This window comes from Ischnura elegans, chromosome 10 (assembly GCF_921293095.1).
Source record: "Ischnura elegans chromosome 10, ioIscEleg1.1, whole genome shotgun sequence".
In the NCBI taxonomy this organism is placed as follows: domain Eukaryota; kingdom Metazoa; phylum Arthropoda; class Insecta; order Odonata; family Coenagrionidae; genus Ischnura; species Ischnura elegans.
Window position 1 is genome coordinate 66,442,903 of NC_060255.1, and position 19,440 is coordinate 66,462,342.

Consider the following 19,440-nt stretch of genomic DNA (forward strand, 5'->3'; position numbering starts at 1 on the left):
ATTCCTGTTTATTGGCGTGAAAATATTACAAGTAGAAGTAACTAAATATGGGATGAAATAACGAACAGAGTTGTAGATATAATCAAGCGGTATTTTTTATTAGCCCACATAATAAGAGCTAATGATATAGAATAAACGATAAGTAAGAAGTAAAAGAACAATATCACGAGATAAGCTCATACATGATTGACACCTGCCATTCGAGGAAGAAGTAATGGCTGGTTATATGGAATGAAAACCATACATATTTGAAGTTAATTGGTATGCATTTCAGTGAAATGGGGGAGATCACTATCAAGCAATGGCAATAATAATAACTTAAATAATTTATTTCGCTTACTGAATGTTTATCGTGGATAATGGCAACTGGGGTAAGCGTAACTTGAAAATAAAACTAGAATCATATGTAATCATTTCCCATGCCTAATTTCCCTAGAGGCCAAAGACAAATATTCATTGGGAAGGTCAATCATCAACACACCCATTCGTTTTACGGCAATGTATTTTTTAGCGACTGTCCTCTCAGCCAATCGATGACGGATAACCTAGTTTTGATGTATTCGGGAAGTTTATGATTAGAGTATAAAATTCGAAGACCTGGTCTCGCCGCTTCAGAATGATGGGAAGCTTTTTCAAAGTTTTCAGGGATTTCCTTTTGTTTTAATACCATGTTAGAGGCTCCATCATCCTTACTTGCTGGCGAAAGAATGTGAGTCACTCATAGAATTTTCAATGATTATTTCTTTTTTTTGTAATAAATACTCAAAATATCGTCTCGCATGTTCACGTCGGGCTAATATCGTCGCTATTTCCGTTAAAAACTCTTGGAAATTCGTGCTGGTACAATTTATAACGGTTTTTGATACTTCAACAAAAAAAATTCAAAATGATGTCTCACCTTCGTCCTCTGGGTTGAACTCTGCTTCGAGTGCGGCCCTCTCTTCGGCTGCGGCTGCCTGCTCCTCGTCTCCGGTGCCGCTCCTCATCGCCTTCCTCGTCTGGTGACCGCGGAAAACCGCTTGGATCTTGATCGCAGCCTCTTCTTCCTCTTCCTTCTCTGCTTCTGTCGATGCTACTGCACCCGAATCGCCTGCGAACGCGAGAAAATATGAGTTCATCAATCAAAGAGTTTGGATGCATGTGCAATGTTTAACGATAGAACAGGTAAGCAAGGTGAGCTCTACGGCCTCAATAATGAAACAGACAAGTGGTCTCCAATGACCGTAACTTAGGGACCACGTCAAGCGTACGAGAAAAACTTGTCAAAGGGAAAAAATTAGGTGTAAATTTTTTTGCGGGAATTTCTAGTAGAATACTTTTTGCCTAATGTTCAAGGTATTTTGAGAGAGCCTAATTATTATGGTACAAGCCATCACAGGGATAATATTCTAGGGAAATTCTATTCAAGGGAAATAGACTACAGAGCCGATGAGACTTAAGACGCCGTTTTTTTCCCCTACAGTAAGGGATCATAATACTTTGGCTCTGAGATAGCTTCACTCGGACTAGGTAAAATAGATTCTATATGTGTAGTTAATAACTTATTAGGTATATTTATAAATAGCAACAATCTACATGAGTTCTTTGGCTTGTTATAACTCAGGGATTGATCACTTACTACGCTAACTTTTCGTTCTCTTTTCGAGCGAGGTCTCTTCAACAATCGCAAACTTTCCTTTCAGTTGAGTGAGTGCTTGTGAAGGGTTCCCGGTTGTGGGGCTGGGATTGATCACTGCTGCCGTTCCAGCAAGCCAACACAGTAGCTAAAACCTGTGACGTGATCCCTAACGTTATGGCCATTGGAGAATACTTTTGTTTCAATGCTTAACGAAATTGAATGAAGTCTATTTAACTCTTCATTTTCGGTAGCCAGATCGCAAGTTTTCGGCTCCGTGCCGAAATATTTCCCAAGTGTGCCAGTGGGGTTATTCTGTATAACCAAATTTAGGGTCTAATTCGGATGACGTCAAAGACTCAGACAAATGCGGGAATTATTTCGAAGTTCAATAAGTGACTGCGCGACGGTTCACTTCCACGGGAGCGGTTCATCTCCATCGTGTCATCATTCTGGCCTCGAGTAATGAATAAGTCAATGATAGATTCATTTGAAGCAGGCAGAGCAGGTGAAAAACCCTTGTAATCCCCGTCCGAACCATTTTCTCCGGGCCCATGGGAAGCACCCAAACCACTAAGGGACCGATTTGGGAAATATCGCAATAATTGGCTAAAATATTTCATTGGCCAAAAGTATCCGTAATTCTGACCTAATAAATTCGTCATAAAAGCTTCTGTTTAGGTATCGTTGAATTAATTTTTTTTACGTCTTTCATTCTGTTAATCATGAGCGTCAAACGTACGAGACTGAACATCTCCTAAGGGATCACGTCAAACGTACGAGAAAAATATGTCAAAGGGAAAAAATTAGGTGTAAATTTTTTTGCGGGAATTTCTAGTAGAATACTTTTTGCCTAATGTTCAAGGTATTTTGAGAGATGATGGCATGAGAACCTGCTGTTGCGGGTAAAAGTAAAAAGTATATTACGATACATGCTGACATCGTTACAAATGAGTGTATCTAGAAATACGAACGCATTCCCATGAGAGAAGTGATTAAATTATATTAGAGTAAAATGTCTAGTAAAAGTAAAACATCTGGTCCTTTGTTTTCCGCATGTGATACATAAATATAAAAAATTGCATTCGCTGTATTATTTCCCCTAAAACATCTGTTAACTTGGTTGATTACTTTCCATTAGGTCTAATATAATCGAAATGTAATCTTACGGTTCATTTCCAATCTTGAACGTAGTTTATTTTTTTCGAAATGAAAAAAGTTTTATTTAGATTCAATACGAAAAAAATCGCGATGTATGGTAAAAAATAAAATTATTCATTGCATTCAATGTTTCTTTATTGGAGTAATAAAGAGTTATCTGATGATAAGCTAGTTATTTTTCCAATTATGAGACTAATCAAAATCTGGCTATATCGATAGCAAAAATTAGCTCCCGATAATCCAAATCACTCTAAAGTTAATATTGATTTTGCTTCGCTCTGGGATTATTTGGATTTTTAATTTCTATTTATCCCTCTGCCCAAGAGCCTAAATTGGTTTCGTCTGAGGTCTTTTTGAATTGAGGTTTTAATTTATAACCGTAGCTGTAATGGATTTTGCGAAGAGTTATTAAAATTTATTTATATTGTATAGTAGTTTCAAAAAGTAAGCTTCCATTGGGAATTAAGTTATCACAAAGTTTTAAAGAATATAAATATCAGGCGGTAATTTTAGGAATCATGTTATAGGTATAATCACGGGAACTAATTTAGATATACCCTTTATTTAATCGTACCGACCAAGATTTCAGTAAATTATTGGATTTGGATGAGTTGCCATAACGTAGATTGGTCCGAAAAATATTGTTGTGCATATATTAAAAATATTTAATCGGTGGCGAAAAATAAACCACTTTAATTTAACAACGGGATCGTAAGGATTGCTGCCAGCTAGTAGATAGAGCCTTCATGTGGAAGGAAAAGTGTTTTCCGTGCTTATAAAAGAGGTGGTTACTATGGTGGATGGCGCCTCATTGTGTAAATAGATTGCCTGGTAATAATTACGAAGTGGAATTGTTGCAGCCCGCAATTGTTTGGCGAATCACTAATGGTGGGCTGTGTTGAAGCATAGGTTTCGAGATGTGTGGAGTTTGATTATTTTCGAATTTCCAATTGAAAATTTAGAGAAATAGAAAAATCATCAGAAATAAGCATTTAAATAGCTCCATCAATGAGTTTCAGTGCTTTAACTTTATTTCCAACACAACAAATGTCACACTTCAAGTTTTTGTAGTTTGGCTCTTGAAGGGCAATAATCCTACCGTTAAAGTTCATAGGCGTTAATGGAAATTTTACCGTCGTCTCAACAAGACCCATGAATAATATTTAACAAGAGAAGAAGTAGAATTTTCAGCAATAACGATTGTGGCGCCACTATTTTTTCGGATACCTTATTGGCCCACATCACGCAATTTGCAACATTAAAATAAGTTGAATTAAATAACTTCCTCTTCTATTTATGACCCGTAGGAGGTTGAATAACAACGTCCTCTTATAAAGAGGCTTATCTATTTACGTACTAATTCTTCGGGAATGCAATCAAACTTGAAATATTCCTGGCGTGGTGGGTGTTGAAGAAAAATAAACAAATGAAATAGACGTTACGAAAAGAATCCTGGCGACCAGTTAGGGCGTGGGAGGGCGTATGATGGATGCAGAAAGAGAAGTGAAATGGAAGGAAACGTCACAAAGAAACAAGAAGTGGGCGGTTTAAAACCGCCATTTTCCGTTAAAGTGCTATCGAGTGGCAACGGGAAACGAGAGAGGGAAAATGGTAGCGATAATATAAGGAAAAAAACGCAAATACAATAACAATCGGGCCGAAAGATTCCCGAGACACGGGAAAGGTAGACGGAGACGAAATCTGCTCTGACGAATAAGCCAAGCGACCTGAAAGTGATTTTTTAAAAGTAAACCACGGATAAAAGGTTTGCATGGATAATTTTCGAAGTATTTTGGCGGTCTACACTGGCGCCCTCTGCTATTGGCCGGCCTCGGTGGCGGCGGGGTTAAGTTCGCGCCTGCTTATCCAGAAGGCGTGGGTTCGAATTCCACTCGAGTGTTTTTTCTGACATCCAGGCATAAATGTATGTGCATGTCCGTCAACTGAATTCTAAGAAAGGACTTCATAGTACTTAATGCGGTTGATAAATAAAGACGATATTATTATTATTTCACTCATGGAGAAATCTCTGAAATTCACAATGAGACCTACTCCCTTACATTCTATCTAAAAAAACCTATTCTCTTCATTCCTCTTCCCACCAACACTGTGGTCAACATCCCCTCTCCCTGCTCAGGAAAATAGGTAAATATGGAAAAACTTTAAAAGAGGTAAGGTGAGTTCTACGGCCTCAATGCTGAAACAGAAATGTAGTATCCAATGGCCGCAGCATTAGAGATCATGTCACAGGCACGAAAAAATTATTATTATCATTATTAAATATTGCTGCAAGTAGGCTATTGCCTGGTGGCAGCAGTAGATTTACACACACGAATGACAAATCTACCTATCTAGTAACAAATTAAGAAACAGAAAAGATACCTATAGTAAAAAATGATACATTAATTCTAATATCATACAACTAATAATTGAACATTGAACCAAATAACCTAATTTCAAACGCTCAATAAAAATACATATGGCGGTGAAAAACAAACTACATCAATCATAATCTCTCAAAATTTTGTAGATGTGAAGAACTAACCCTCAATTGTTTTGAAAAGGATATCTTTGACTTCGAAACCGGTCCACTTATCCCGTACAGGTTACCCGTACCATCGCTTGAGCCCGAACATTTTCTCCCGGAGCTGAGCCCAAGGAGTGAGTGTGTACTGGCGTGAATGAGTTGTATCTCAACTGGGGCAACCCCTCAACTCTTCAACCCTCGCAAAGTTTCCTTTTAGTTGAGTGAGTGCTTAGGAAGGGTTTTCTGGTGAGAGGCCTGGGTTGGTCACTCTTGCGAATCCTCCCGTGCCAGCAAACCAACACAGTAATTAAAACCTGTGACGTGATCCCTGAAGTTTTAGCGATTGGAGACTACTTTTCTGTTCCATGGAAAAAACATTCATGAGCGAATGAACGAAGGGTAATAACACGAAAATTGGAAATATCCAGAGAGGCAATGTGAAAGAAAAAAATCAATTTCTCAATTTTCTGTCATTATATAAAAATGATATATCTTGTAACGTCGCGTCCTTGATGTTGGATGATGATCCTACTGTTTTTGAGTTTCATGCATTAATTTTTGAATTGTATTTTGTTTGAATGTATGTTTATGTTTTATTGCTGTTTTGGAAGTTGAGGGCGCTATGGTGATCGGAGTGTAAATAATTGATTGTTATTGAGAGAGCCATATTGGAGGCTGGAGAGAGAATAAAGCTCCAGAGAGTAGAGAGGTCTATTATTGTTAGAGATTAAAAAAAGGGTTGCGACATCACAATCTGCAATTATTTTTTTGATTTTACAGTATTTTATTAATTTTTTTTATTATAAATGCCAAATTGTCAGATTTAAGTTCTCTTTTTCACACAAGCATTTTTTTTCGGAAACTGGCTGTTTGGGTTGAGTCATTGGACTCACCTGTACGGCAAAACGCGATTCGGCTTGACCATGAAATCGTGAGTGAGATTGGGGGCTGTGTTTCTCAGACGCCGAAGAAAATAATGGCCAATGGCCTTTTAAAGTATCGAAAATTTCAAATATGTTTGATGAGAGAGTTTTAGAAGGACATTTCAAGCATCAAAAACGAAAAACGTGCATTATAGATTACAAAGTTAATACTTGCTGGTTAATAAATATCATCCTCGTCTCCCAGCAAAAACGGATATGGTCTTACGTGTGCATCACGTTTTTCGTTTTTGATATCTGAAATGTTCTTCCAAAACTTATAACAACTTTCTCATTGAAATATTTGAAATTTTAAATAATATAAGGAATATTCGAAGGGATATTCGTCGTCTCATGGAAGGTTGGCATGTTTTTTTTTTTTTTAGCCTATCATTCTATTATAAGCGTCATCATAGTTTTCCTGAGTAGGTGACATCATCGAATTTGATTATGGTTGTTGTGATATAAGAAAAAAATGTTCCTGGGCGGTTTCTATTGTTACGACAACAATGTAAAGAGACAAAAAAAGGGTTGATAACTGGATTCCAAATGAAACAGTCCTCTGCATATCAAACAGCTAAAAAATACCCGCAAATAACCTCAGAAAAATCGAGCCAAATTCATTTTTTTTTCGTAGACTTCTATTTTATTCTTTTAATAACACCTGTTTTTTTTAAATAAGAATAATACTTTTTATATGATTACATTATTTTTCTATGAGCGCCATTGACACATGGGTACTGGATTCTCTCGTTAAGTGCATCGTATGGATAATTTATTGAATTTTTTTTGCTTAAACCGGCTTTACGGGCCAAACTGACGTCTACATTACACCTTTTCCTGGCTTATTGAGGGTTGAGATGCCATCCGCAACACAATCCGGTGAATCTGGGTTATTTTCCTCAACAGGTGGTTGCCGTACGATATCCACCAACTCGACAGCCTCATCCCACTGAAAGGAAAGTGCGTCGTTTGCCTCACGGGAAGAACACGTCGCGTCGTATCATGATCGTAAGGTTGGCATATTTTTTTTAGCCTATCATCCTATTATAAGCGTCATCGTAATTTTCCTGAGTAGGTGACATCATCGAATTTGATTATGATTGTTGTGATATAAGTAAAAAAATATTCTTAGGGGGTTTCTATTGTTACAACAACAATGTAAAGAGAAAAAAAAGGGTTGATAACTGGGTTCCAAATGAAACAGTCCTCTGCGTATTAAACAACTAAAAAATACCCGAAAATAACCTAAGAAGAATCTAGCCAAATTAGTTGTTTTTCATTTTTTTTTCGTCTTCGTAGAGCCCCTCATCAGACAGTAATGAATTTATTTGGGAAAGCCAGACTATCGAAAAAAAAATCAATAGCTCCAGGGGAACAACTTTAAATATCTTTCATTTATGATTGTAGACTTTCCCTATGGAAGCATTGAAAATTAAGAGAGTATGCATTGACCTTTTTTAACCGTCACTACCGATATCATCCCGCGTTTGAACCCGTATGTTGCTTCAGGTAGGTAGAGATCACTTCGGACCAAACCCTAGCCGAGATTATTACTCATTTATGACAGAGATGACAGTTCTTTTCCGTGGTAAATCTTCGGAGCTTTTATTTTGAGTTGTCCAAGCCTCACCCAGGATTTGAACCCAGGATCTATAGCTATGACCTGAAGGCTACCGTGCTTCCCATCCCAACCTAAAAGAATCATGTTTATTAAAATTTCGTCATCATGAAACGTGGGCGCGTCTCTAAGCATAGCTTTCCCAGGTGCCCAGGACATTGAAGAGGGTGCAAATGAAACCAAAGATATGGCCTACATGACTTTGTTTGACAAGCAGTTTATATAAGGAAGGTATTAATTGTAATAAGTAATTAAAAAAGGAGGTAATTCACCAGAGCTTACATTTGTAGTGTGCTTATCTATGAAGAGCGACATGGACAACGACAACAGCTGAGATGAAAAGGGTGGAGGCATTAAAATATGTGTTTCTACGGAGGTGTGATGGAGATGGAATGGGTCGAACGAGTGCACAAGAAATAAGTCCTCAGAAGAGTGGCAGAAAAGAGAATTCTTTTAAAAGCTTTGAGAATAAGATGATGGATGAAGGTATGAAGGCTATGAAGGATAAGAAAGAGAAGGGACCATGTGTGTGTGAGAAGATTAACTCGTAAGAAAATTGAGTGGAGAGCTGCGTCAAACAAATATTTTGTCGGAATGTTGACCAATGATGATGATGATTCACCGCAATATAACAATTGCAATAAACCGTCAATGCCACCCTAAGAGCCTATTCATCTCTTATATTGCGAAACGGACGGATACACAAGTACCACACGCAGGCAAAGGCTTGAAACGTTATCATTTAAACGGTAAATGAACTAATACATATGTCTGATATTTTTGGCAGATGCCTAAAAGCTCAAACCGTAATTAGGATCCAATCTTGTAAAACATAAACGTTTTACTGTTCACAAATGGAATTTGTTTTCCACGTAACAGCAATGCTGCTACCCACCGACGAGAAATATGGAAATCACACCTGACAGATCGCTTTTCCATTTGCATACTGCAGTAACCTGTCATAGCCTTGAGATAGTAATTAAATATTGATTATGAATACATTAAATCTTAATTTATTTATGAAATGTATGGGCTTCAGTTAACAATTCCATTTTATACATTAAACCGGAAAAGACCCGCTTGGAATATTCTGGAAACTCCTCTGCATCATAACCGCGGTATCATTACAAATTAAGGCTAAAAAACATTAGATCACGCTTAAATTTCATTCTAAAAAATCGGTACAACTTTATGAAGTAGACTCATTTTTATGATTATTTTTCCTCTGGACAAGTAATCATTATTTCAAAAGAAGGCGTGCCCCTTATCGCGTAGTGTGGCTCCTTCAGGCGCTCAGAGCATAAGGACAAAAGGGCGAGCGGTGGAAGGCAAAGGGGATCGAGCGTAAATATTTTATTCGTCCACGCTTGCTCCTCTCCCGAGGGACACGGAGGCTGCCTCAAAGCGGAGAGCTCACGGGCGGGGGCCGAGTCCCTGGGGGTCCCGTCCAATGTCTACCACGGATCTAGGTCGTTCACCCTCGGTGGATCCGCTCAAAGGAACGAATCTCCTTAGGGAACTAGAAAAAACTACTTTGATTAACTTTAAACATTGCATTTTCCTCAACCTTATTTCCATACGACCATGGTTTCAACGACAGGTCGTCATCATCAGGCGCATAATAGAGAAAAATGATCGCTCATGCGTAAAAAATAGTAGGGGGAGGTTCGGAGCTAAACTGATATGAGCGGAGAAAATGTCAGTATGGGCCAATATTCACCTCAAAATAAATATTCCGTGACAGCTTCTCGAGTAAAAAATGTGAGTTTTATGGGTTTTTACTTTTTCCACATTATTGCCAAAAAACCGTGCATTGAACCACAATCATTTTGCATATACTTTATTTTCTAATTTAATTGGGTAACTGATGACAGTGATCATTTTCTTGACGATCATCATTATTTCGTAAGAATTCGAGCGTGGGGTTCGGCTCTAAACAGATCCAAACTGTGTTGATCCGAGCCTCCCCCCAGCATTTATTAAGTGAATATTTTTCTATATTATAAAGCTGAGGATGTCACCTTGACGTCGAAACTATGGTCGGAGAGAAATAATTTAAGTGGAAAATACAAAGTTCAAAGTTATTCAAGATGAGTTCTACATAATGAAACCTGATAATATCATTTATTAGGAGAAAAGAGTCGCGAATGTTACACGAAGACGGGGTCTTTTGCCGTAAGGTACAGAAATCCACAAATTAGATGCTTAAGGTAGCAAGTAATAAATTGTGTAATTACCCCAAAGAATCCGTATAGAATGAGATTACATGTTTAGAGAAGTAACTTTTAGTAGCCATGAAGAATAACTAGTGTAATTATGGCTACAATGATTAAAAAAAGGTTACAGCACAAGTAAACACGATGAGGAACGGCATTTGAAAGTAAAGTGCATATATTTGTAATCTCAAGTTATAATCAAAGGAATATCTTACGAAAGTATATTCATTCACCTACCGGGATAAAATATTTAGCGAATAAGGAGGCAACATAGACAGCAACTTATTGCACTCAGTTAAAAAAATAGCATCAGCACTTCAATTGACAGAAAACACCATATAAATTATAAGGCGGTGTAAACTCCTTGTCTGCTGATTCGAAGGCTGCTGGTTCGAATCCCGCCTGTGTGAGTACCAGGGCATGGATGTTCGTGGTTGTAAAATTGCTAATTGTAGGAATACTCGATGTAAAAAGCATTTCGAGCTGTTTTCGGGGTTTGAGGAAATTTCAAAAAGGGGTTGGAAAATCACATCCGTTTTTACCTGATGTTACCAAAACTCAACACCTAGGAAAGCTTTGCCTAATTAAAATTTTTATTTAATTTTTCTTTTGCGATAAAAACGTTTTTACGAGAAAATCTAGCTGCTGTCAGGCATATACCCTACCTTTAATTTTTCTTTCTCGACTTTTTTCATGACTAAAACCATCAAATTGCAGTCAAGAATTCAGAGTAAGCTAATGTTGAAGAACGCGAGGAGACAAACCTTACGTGGTACAAAGGAATGAAGTATTTTAATAAAATTTCAAAATTTTATGAGTAATTATTTTGGCGGCGATAATTCTGGATAATTCAAGTGAAATTCCACAAAGGCATTATTTACGAGAGAAAGGCCCAAAGAACACTTAAAAAAGCATTAAGAGGACGCATCACTCCAGTTCTACAGTTTTTTTTCTTGAGCTATCACTCTTTTTATACTAACGCTATCATCTAGGTCATTTCAAGGTATAAAAAATACTCCATTGGAAAGATTTCCCCATTTTTCAAACTGGATAACTCGGTGTGTGCTAACTAAACATATTTATGCTAGAGGCATATTAAAAATTAAAAAAAAATTAACGGCGAAATTTGCCACATAATGTCTCAGTAGAGACCACATTAATGATCTCGTTTATTTTGGTGAACGAGACCGAAATGAACGAATCGAGAAAAGGAACGGATCTGTCCATGAGTGTCATGAGCACACTATATAACAGATGGGATTAGGAATATAGCCAGGGGAGAGGGTGTTCTGGGAATTTCGACGCCCGTCAGGGCAAATAGGAATGCAAAGGAGTCGAGACATCTTTCCATGCAGAAGACATGAGCCTTCTCTATCCCGATGACTTTTATCCTGTGGGACAACGTAAAGGGAAAAGGGAAGGAGAGGTCTTTTAGGATAAAAGCGAGGACTTCTACCCAGTGGTGCGGTCCTGTACGACGTTGCAAATGCACTCAAGTGAGGAGACAGAACTTTCTTGAACGGATAGATCTAAGAATTCGATTTTCGAAAATATATATCTACAATCAAAAATACTCTAAATTCACACCGTACGTTATTTTGTTGCTATGATTCTATTTTTTACGGCTATTAAAAGCAGAGTGATTGTAATGACTAAAGTTTTAAGTATACATAGCTATACACACAACAACAATAGAATACGTTCAAAAGAAAGCTGCGTGATTTGTCAAAATACTGTTACGATGGAACGGAAAGCAATACACTGCTTTTTAATGAATCAAAAAAATTATTCATTTATAACCAAGATATTACTAAATTCTTCTGCCAAGTACAAATATCTGCCATAAGCCTTCTTGCAATACAGCAATCACAGTGGTCTCGGATTGTTCCCAGCTGCCATCTGGAGTGGAGCTTCAAAAAAGTTAAACGAGAAGCAATGACAGCGCGAGGAGCTTGGTGGGGCTGACTCATACCTTAAGCTCCAATCGTTCCAAGAGGGTATTATGTGCTGATAGGTTTTCCAGGTTGCGTGTCTGCCAGGGAGGAACTCGTCTTAAGGATCGTGCACACTGCGCTTACCCACTCTCTTCTCTTACCGAAGGAATAAATAGGCAACAGCAACGGCTGTGACTGACAGTGAAGCATCTCTTAAGTGGGTTAATGGGAGTAACTAGTGGGCCAGACTTATGTGTTTGCGATAACCGCCCTGTTTATTAATTTTATTTTGTTGTCGACTGTGATCGAGGAAAAAAAAGAGGTAAGTATTTTTCCGTTTTAAATTTCAAGCTGTTCACAACGAAAAATCGTAGGCCTCAATCCTTTCGTCGATAAGTTAATGCCATCACGAAGTCGTGCCGAGAGGGTATTTGGTTATACTGCTACTTTTTGGCCTTATGCATTGACAGAGCGTGATGTGTTGTTGTTCTCACACTTGTGAGTGATCTTGTTTCCTTAAAAAAAGATTTTTATGATGGATTAAATGAACCAGATCTCGCATGACGTCACAAACTCATGAAAAAATGGGCGAAAACTTTCGCGTTTTCTTATTTTTAACTTACGAATGAGAATGGCTGATTAAGGAAGGTTTTTTATGTTGTACTTCATCTATCCCTTTCACATATTAAGTTCCTTTCAATGAATTGCGGGTACGTGTCTTGAGTTGACGACCGCATTAATACTCGGCAATTTTGATCGGAAATGCGTGCAGTTAGATTGGAAATGGCGGGAGGTGGAATTGAGCTCAGAATAGATACAGTGGAATCCTACTAATCCGAACTAATTGGGATCCCTGCACAGAATACTTGATTGTTCGGATTAGCCGAGGAAATAGTAAACAACCGGTTTGAAACGGGAGAAAGAATCGCAAGGGGATCGTGTTGGTGTGGTGGCTATAGTGTTGGCTTCCCACACTGTAGGCTCGGGTTCAAATCCCGGCGGTGGCAGATAATTTTCATAGACTTTCACATCCCTGCTTGATTTTGGTGTGGAAGATATTTCAAACGCAACTTTTCGTCCGTCGGATAGGACGTTGAGCCGTTATCCCCTTGGCGCCTTTCGTTAAGAGAAGGCTAATGCCGACGCCGGGTTTCTCTCCACCCTTCCTTACCTACCCTTCCCTCATGGCGCAAATGACCTCAGCTGTCGGTCTCCTCCTCCAAATACCTTACCTTACCATACGAATCATGAGCGTACGCAGTGCATAGGACCGAGTAACGGGACAAGACTCTACTCGCTCTACCCATTCATCGATGCACCGCACTCCCTCTGACTCATACGTTTATATCTACATCTATGAGGTACCGAGCAAGCCACCACCAGGATGTGTGGCACGGGGTGACAACATACTAGGCATGCAGAACTCATTCTAGCCTTAATCAGACATGGCATGCCTGGCATGTTCGTTTGTCATCTATTGGTATACTGCGCAAAAGAATTTCGTCCTGGAGTTATTCGGATTAGTGGGACTCCACTGTACATGCGTTCTGCATGAAAATTTCAAAATGTAATCTTCTCACTGCAGCCACAAAGCAAGGGAAACTGTTCATTCCTGTTAGAATATTAATGTCATTTTGACATGAAACTCAAATAACTCTTGTTATACCAAAACAATAGTTTTGCGTATCTTAAATGAATTTCCTTCATCTAAGGAGGATATAAGATGAATTGCTGAACTTAAAAAGCAGTGAAAGCGGCTGTTAACTAAAATTGACCAAAATTGTAAAACTGTTGAAATAAAAATAATGTTCAATTTCCCTGTATAGTTGCGCGTAAAAAACGCTGTCGAAAAGCTACTAAGCCAACTAAAATAATATTTAAAGAGGATATCTGCTAGCAAGCCCCTTTGGTTTAGCGGGAAATTAACGGGTATAATTATTTTTCCTTTTTTTACCAAAATTTTTCCGCAGCTAATTCCGAAACGGCTTTATTTCATTGCTTGTATTGTATTAATCTTTTTTTATGATTCGTAACTGATCACGTCTCGCAGCAAATATTTAAAATTTCATATATTTTCTTACTATGTAATTTAATGCGTATCTACTTAATATCATTCACGGGTTCATTTTGCATTAGTAGGAAAAATCAAAGAAAAACAAAAAAAAATGCTGTCGAACACATTTAAGGTCGAAAAAGTGAGATATTCCGAAGGATATTAAGGATCATACCGGCAATAAGAGATTGATTTTCGGTCTCATTTTCCAGAACTCCATTAAGGAAGCATATGGACACAAATCTTATCTCAATTCCATTCCCGCTTTTTGGATCATGTGATAAAATTTATTTTTGAAACGAGGGATTTTTCCCTTATCACCGAGTCATCTGCAGCCATTAAAAGTGGTTGGTTGTATCGAAAATATAAATCTTAATTAATTCGTATAGAGAGATGAATTTTGATCAGGGAAATGGATTTTAATAAATGGGTTTACCACGTGGAGAAACGATAAAAAATAGAAATGTGGACGAGAATAGCCCGATAATATCCACCCGCAATCCATGAATCGATGACCGCAGCCCGTGGCGCGGTTCTTATCTCTTTTGTTTCTTCTTTTTCCCGATCCTGCCGTTGTATAATTAATGAATAATTCCTCGGCATTATCGTCGTGCATTTGGAGATTGGAAGGGGCGCCTCACGGATTTATTGCCTCGGGCCGCATTTCATATTCGTTTTCCCATTTTGGAGGTCTTTATAAAGTGCCCGAGTAAATTCCCTTCGCGTGCCTCAAGGGGATATCGGGCCGATGGCGAAAATGATATCGGCCGATCGAACCTCTCCAAATGCCTTCAATCCTTCCTCTTCCCTTTTTTTCCAAGTTCCTGCACTCTGGCAGTCCGCGTCATTGGCGCCTCGTGAATGCAGTTAAGAATACGTGCCTGCAAGAAGACGGTTAAGAGCACGCGTCACGCGCACACGCCCTTTGACCGGATTCCTTTAAGTTGCATTCTCAACACCACTCCCTCACCAAGTCAAGCCGTCGTATATGCATCCTCTATGGATAAGGCGCTCTCCTCTAAGTTTCACAAAGATAGCTCGCAAGCAATCGAAGATAGGGTAGGAATAGAAGGATCAACAACTTTGCTATTTTCACATAGTAATTTATTAAAACCGACCACGGTTTCTTTACAGAGTAACATTATCAAGGTCCAACCTTGATAATGTTACTCTGTAACGAAACCATGGTCGGTGTTAATAAATTACTATGTGGAAATAGCGAAGTTGTTCATCCTTCTATTCCTGCGATTATGGATTTCCACCAAGTTACGCCCGCTACGATTAATTATATGAAGATAGGGTAGATAAATTCAAGATAAGGAGTAATTTTTAAACAAGCTGTATATCGCGAAAAAGTCACAGTGCGACCAGTAGAACGATAACATAACGCCCTCTTTAATACAGTCACTCACTTAGTGATTCAACCAGAAGGCTGGTTTGCATAGGTGAGGATAGAGTTCGCACCGAACTAAGCCACAGGTGTATGAGTTTCACACATCCAGGGTAAGGGGGCCAGATTATTTCCCAGTGCCACCTCGGGGCTTTTGTCTGAGGTGTGTCTCAGAAGACTTCTCCCAGAGCTTGAACACAGTACCCCTATACCATCGCTCTATCCACTACGCTACCACGCTCCTCTTAGCATACTGAATGGGCATGCCTTGAATTCAAGGCTTCGGTCCCCTTATGCAGAGTCCTCTGGATGGCAGTTCTCTACACTACTCCCTCGTAGTGTATTATCAACAATCCAGAGGACTCTGCCCTTATGTTTCTTAACCTGCCATCTATCTCCGTGTCTTCTGCTGGACACTGCGATTGTGCCTAGCGTCTCATTGCATCTTATGCAGTGATGAGGTTCATGTCGTTTGCTTGTACGCCTCTACGCTGCAAGAAAAAACATGAACTCCGATATTATTACCAAAACTTAGTTCTGCGTGGCGGTGTGTTTTGATAATTTTTTCAGCATTGAGCGTGTTAAAATGAAGTGACACTAAAAAAATAAGCTCCGCCAAAAACCAGCGTGGATTTCCTTTATTTATGAAACATTTTTTCTGCCTTTCATAATCCCTGCGATTGTGAATATATCCCAAGTGCCTCATATTCGTGCGCAAAGTTCGCGCCATCGCGGGCCGCCTGCTGCCGCCAAGTCTCAAAGCGCCCGATTTCATTAAAAATTGACCACCGCTGAATGCGACCTCGGAACCTCCACTCTTTAAGTTTTGGATGAAGTTTGTGGAGTACCGCGGAGTCAGCATTTAAATTTAATTGGCGGTGAGACCGCGGGAGCACATTACCCGCTGTGTGTGTTTAGGCACTGTTTTCCGACCGACCTCCGCCCGAACGTGCCGCTTCAATAACTCACGAGCGGCGGCGTAATTTCTCATACACTTTCACGTCGATCTCGTCAACCTGGGCTTAGGGATTTAAATCTCCGCATTCTCCGCAGATCAGCTCGTCGTGCTTAAACCTTGGTCTGACCCCAATCATCGGTGAATGTGATCAAACCGCAAACCATGTATTATGTGGGGCCGCTATTTAGGAGTAATATTATCTAGAGGTATGAACCGATATGGACGACCGCTTGTCCACAACTTTAACCCTAAATAATGCAAATTAATGTAAAAAATTCTTTTACATTCAAGCATAATAAGTACATCAAAAAGATCAGTAAATATCAGTTTATTTGTAAAAATGCTGTTTAATTCTTAAACGTATCTCTTGAGATGCGTTGTTCATTTTTACTAACTAATTAATTTTCATTGGTGAGAAAGGAATTACAATGAGTCTCCATAGAAAGCATTAGATGGAATGGTATGGGCTCCGCATGTCCATAATCAATAAATTTCGTACCGAAAAACATACCAATGATTCATGAGGCAGTGATCAGCTCGCTGCCATGTTTAAGTTCACGAAGCATCAACGTAGTTCGGGATAAATTCAAGAAATGGCGGAAGTTAATTATGTTTTTATCATACGTATTTATTCTCTGGAGTTTTCCCGATCTTCGTTGATGCTTCATGAATTTCAACGTTGCAGCAAGCTGATCACTTCCTCGTGAATCATTGGAATGGTCACGTAATTTATTTGATATGGACATGTGGACGCCCATACCATTCAGCCTCATGTCTATAATGGAGTCTCTCTCGAATTCCTTTTTCACCAATTTAAATTAATTAGTTAGCCAAAATGGCCAATGTATGTCAGAAGATACATTTAGGACTTAAAATTTTTTTTTGAAATTACCTTATACATACTGATGACTAAATAATTCCTGGAGTATAGGTCATATGCAATGCAAAAAGTTGTTAGCTAACGTTTCGGTTTATTTTAAAACCTTCATCAAGCCTTAGTTTTGCACATATTTGTCTTTTATGTTATACTTGCTATGCTTAAATGAAGAAGGAATCATTTCTTAATATTTGAATTATTGACTGATAAAGAGTTGACGGCTGGCTTCTTAACAACCCCTTCCATTCGCTTATTGAGGCGGGTTGCAGGGTAGTTTGTGGATGTTGACCCCTTCTACCTTTTCCTTAACTTTTCGGAGCCTCTTTAATCACGCTACTCTTGTCTTCAAGAAAGTTCAAGATGTCAGCTAAAAGTTTCAATGTGTGCATGATAGGGTGCCTAGTGAAGCACCCGCTACTCCATGCTTCCGCGAGACAGGGTCGCCGCACGCCTTTTTCAAATACTCATATCCTAAGTCACGCCATGGCTACGCCGCCGCTGCAAGTTGTTTTTAACAAAAATCGAGTGTCTCCATTGTTTAACGTCGACATTTATCATCAGCTACATTTGTTCACTTCCGGAAAAATCGAGTGTAATAAGGCCTTTGATTCACGCGTGTTTTAAACAGCCGCTTGTCCATTATTGTGGTCGCAACTTTGTCTTCCCACCGAGTCGTGTGATTTGTATCCCAAGTGGCGGCCTTAACGACTATCGCGTGAGTCTAATATATTTGCCGTGGTCACGGCAGGAATTAATTCTATGAAATGCTCCGAGGTATCGCTCATGCATCCGCGTGTAACAGGTGCTTGCCCCTGTAACTTAAAATACGTATCGCTTTTCTTAACATATTAAAGATTGTTAAATTTTGTCATTGCGGTCTCATGATTTTTTTAAAGGAAACAATTTTAATTTTATCGTTTTCAAGCATTTTTCTCCAATTTAATACTCATATTTCAAATGAATTTGCATTCCGAAGTGAATATTTAATATTATTTGATTGATGAAAAAATGGACTTCCAAGTCTGAATTTGACACCAATAAAGATGTTTTACTATAACCATATGGTGTCTTCATTACTACTTTTTCTTTATTTAAGACTACAATGATATGAACTAACCATGAATGTGTGTTGGGCAGCGTGTGATAAAACATTCGGAGACGGTATTCCGGTAAGGACTGTGCACTGTTCTTCCATTTTAAATCCTTTTTTTATGGGCAGCGGATGTGATAAGATACTTCACGGCTAGGTTTTTGTGGGGGTATGATGGCGGGTAGGGAGGTGGGGGAAAATGAGAAAGGGTAGGGGACAGAGGTGAGAATTTCGATTCATTTTGATGTTTCGAGTCATGTCATTTGGTTCATTCCAATGAATCGTTCTTTGCACACCTAAATGAACACAATGAATTTTGAGAGCTATGCGAACAATGGCGATCAAAATGAACACTGAGAAACAAATGGAAACGCGATCCAAATTAAAATGACCTGTAATAAATCTATCGAAGATTGCCCTTCATATTGCTGTAGGAAATGCTAAGTTATTCACCGAAATTTCAGAAGTACGTAGATTTATGAGTAGACATTTTAGAAATTCATTTCCGAGAGATAAATTTAAACCTATTACTAATTCCATTCCTTTGATTTTTAATGTATCATCCCTAATTACCCATCCCAAAAATTTGCCTAAATTAATATTTGTCCTTTACTTCAAGTCATCTTCGAAATTGTCCTAATACCATTATTATTTTCGTTATCAATTTTTACTCATCACTGCGTTAGGCCCAGTGAGGGATATTACGACATTACATTTCCGTATGATACTATTGCCCTGCATGCGGCGAATATTCATGAATTAAAATGAACCATATGATCAACGTGAACCACATGATTGACATGAACCACGAGATCGCCATGAAGCACGTGATCGACATCAACCACGTTAACCCCATGAACCACGTGATCGCCGTGAACCACGTGATCGCTACGAAACACACGACCAACGTGAGCAAAATGATCGACATGAACCGCGTGAACAATTTGAGGGGATCGCGTTGGTGTGGTTGCTAGAGTGTTGGCTTCCCACCCGGTGGGCTCGGATTCAAATCCCGGCAGTGGCAGAGAATTTTCAGAGACTGCCCGATCCCTGCTTGAGTGTTGTGTGAAGGATATTT

The 19,440-nt window shown here is 38.9% G+C and overlaps 1 protein-coding gene across 1 annotated transcript in view; it reads right to left on the minus strand.

The window, feature by feature from the left end:
• The window catches only part of LOC124166449, a 182,441-nt gene that overhangs the window by 24,841 nt on the left and 138,160 nt on the right, over window positions 1-19,440 (minus strand). Inside the window, exon 3 of the mRNA XM_046543980.1 lies at window positions 899-1,090. Within this exon, the coding sequence (XP_046399936.1) occupies window positions 899-1,090 (192 nt within the window). The remainder of the gene's footprint in view (window positions 1-898; window positions 1,091-19,440) is intronic.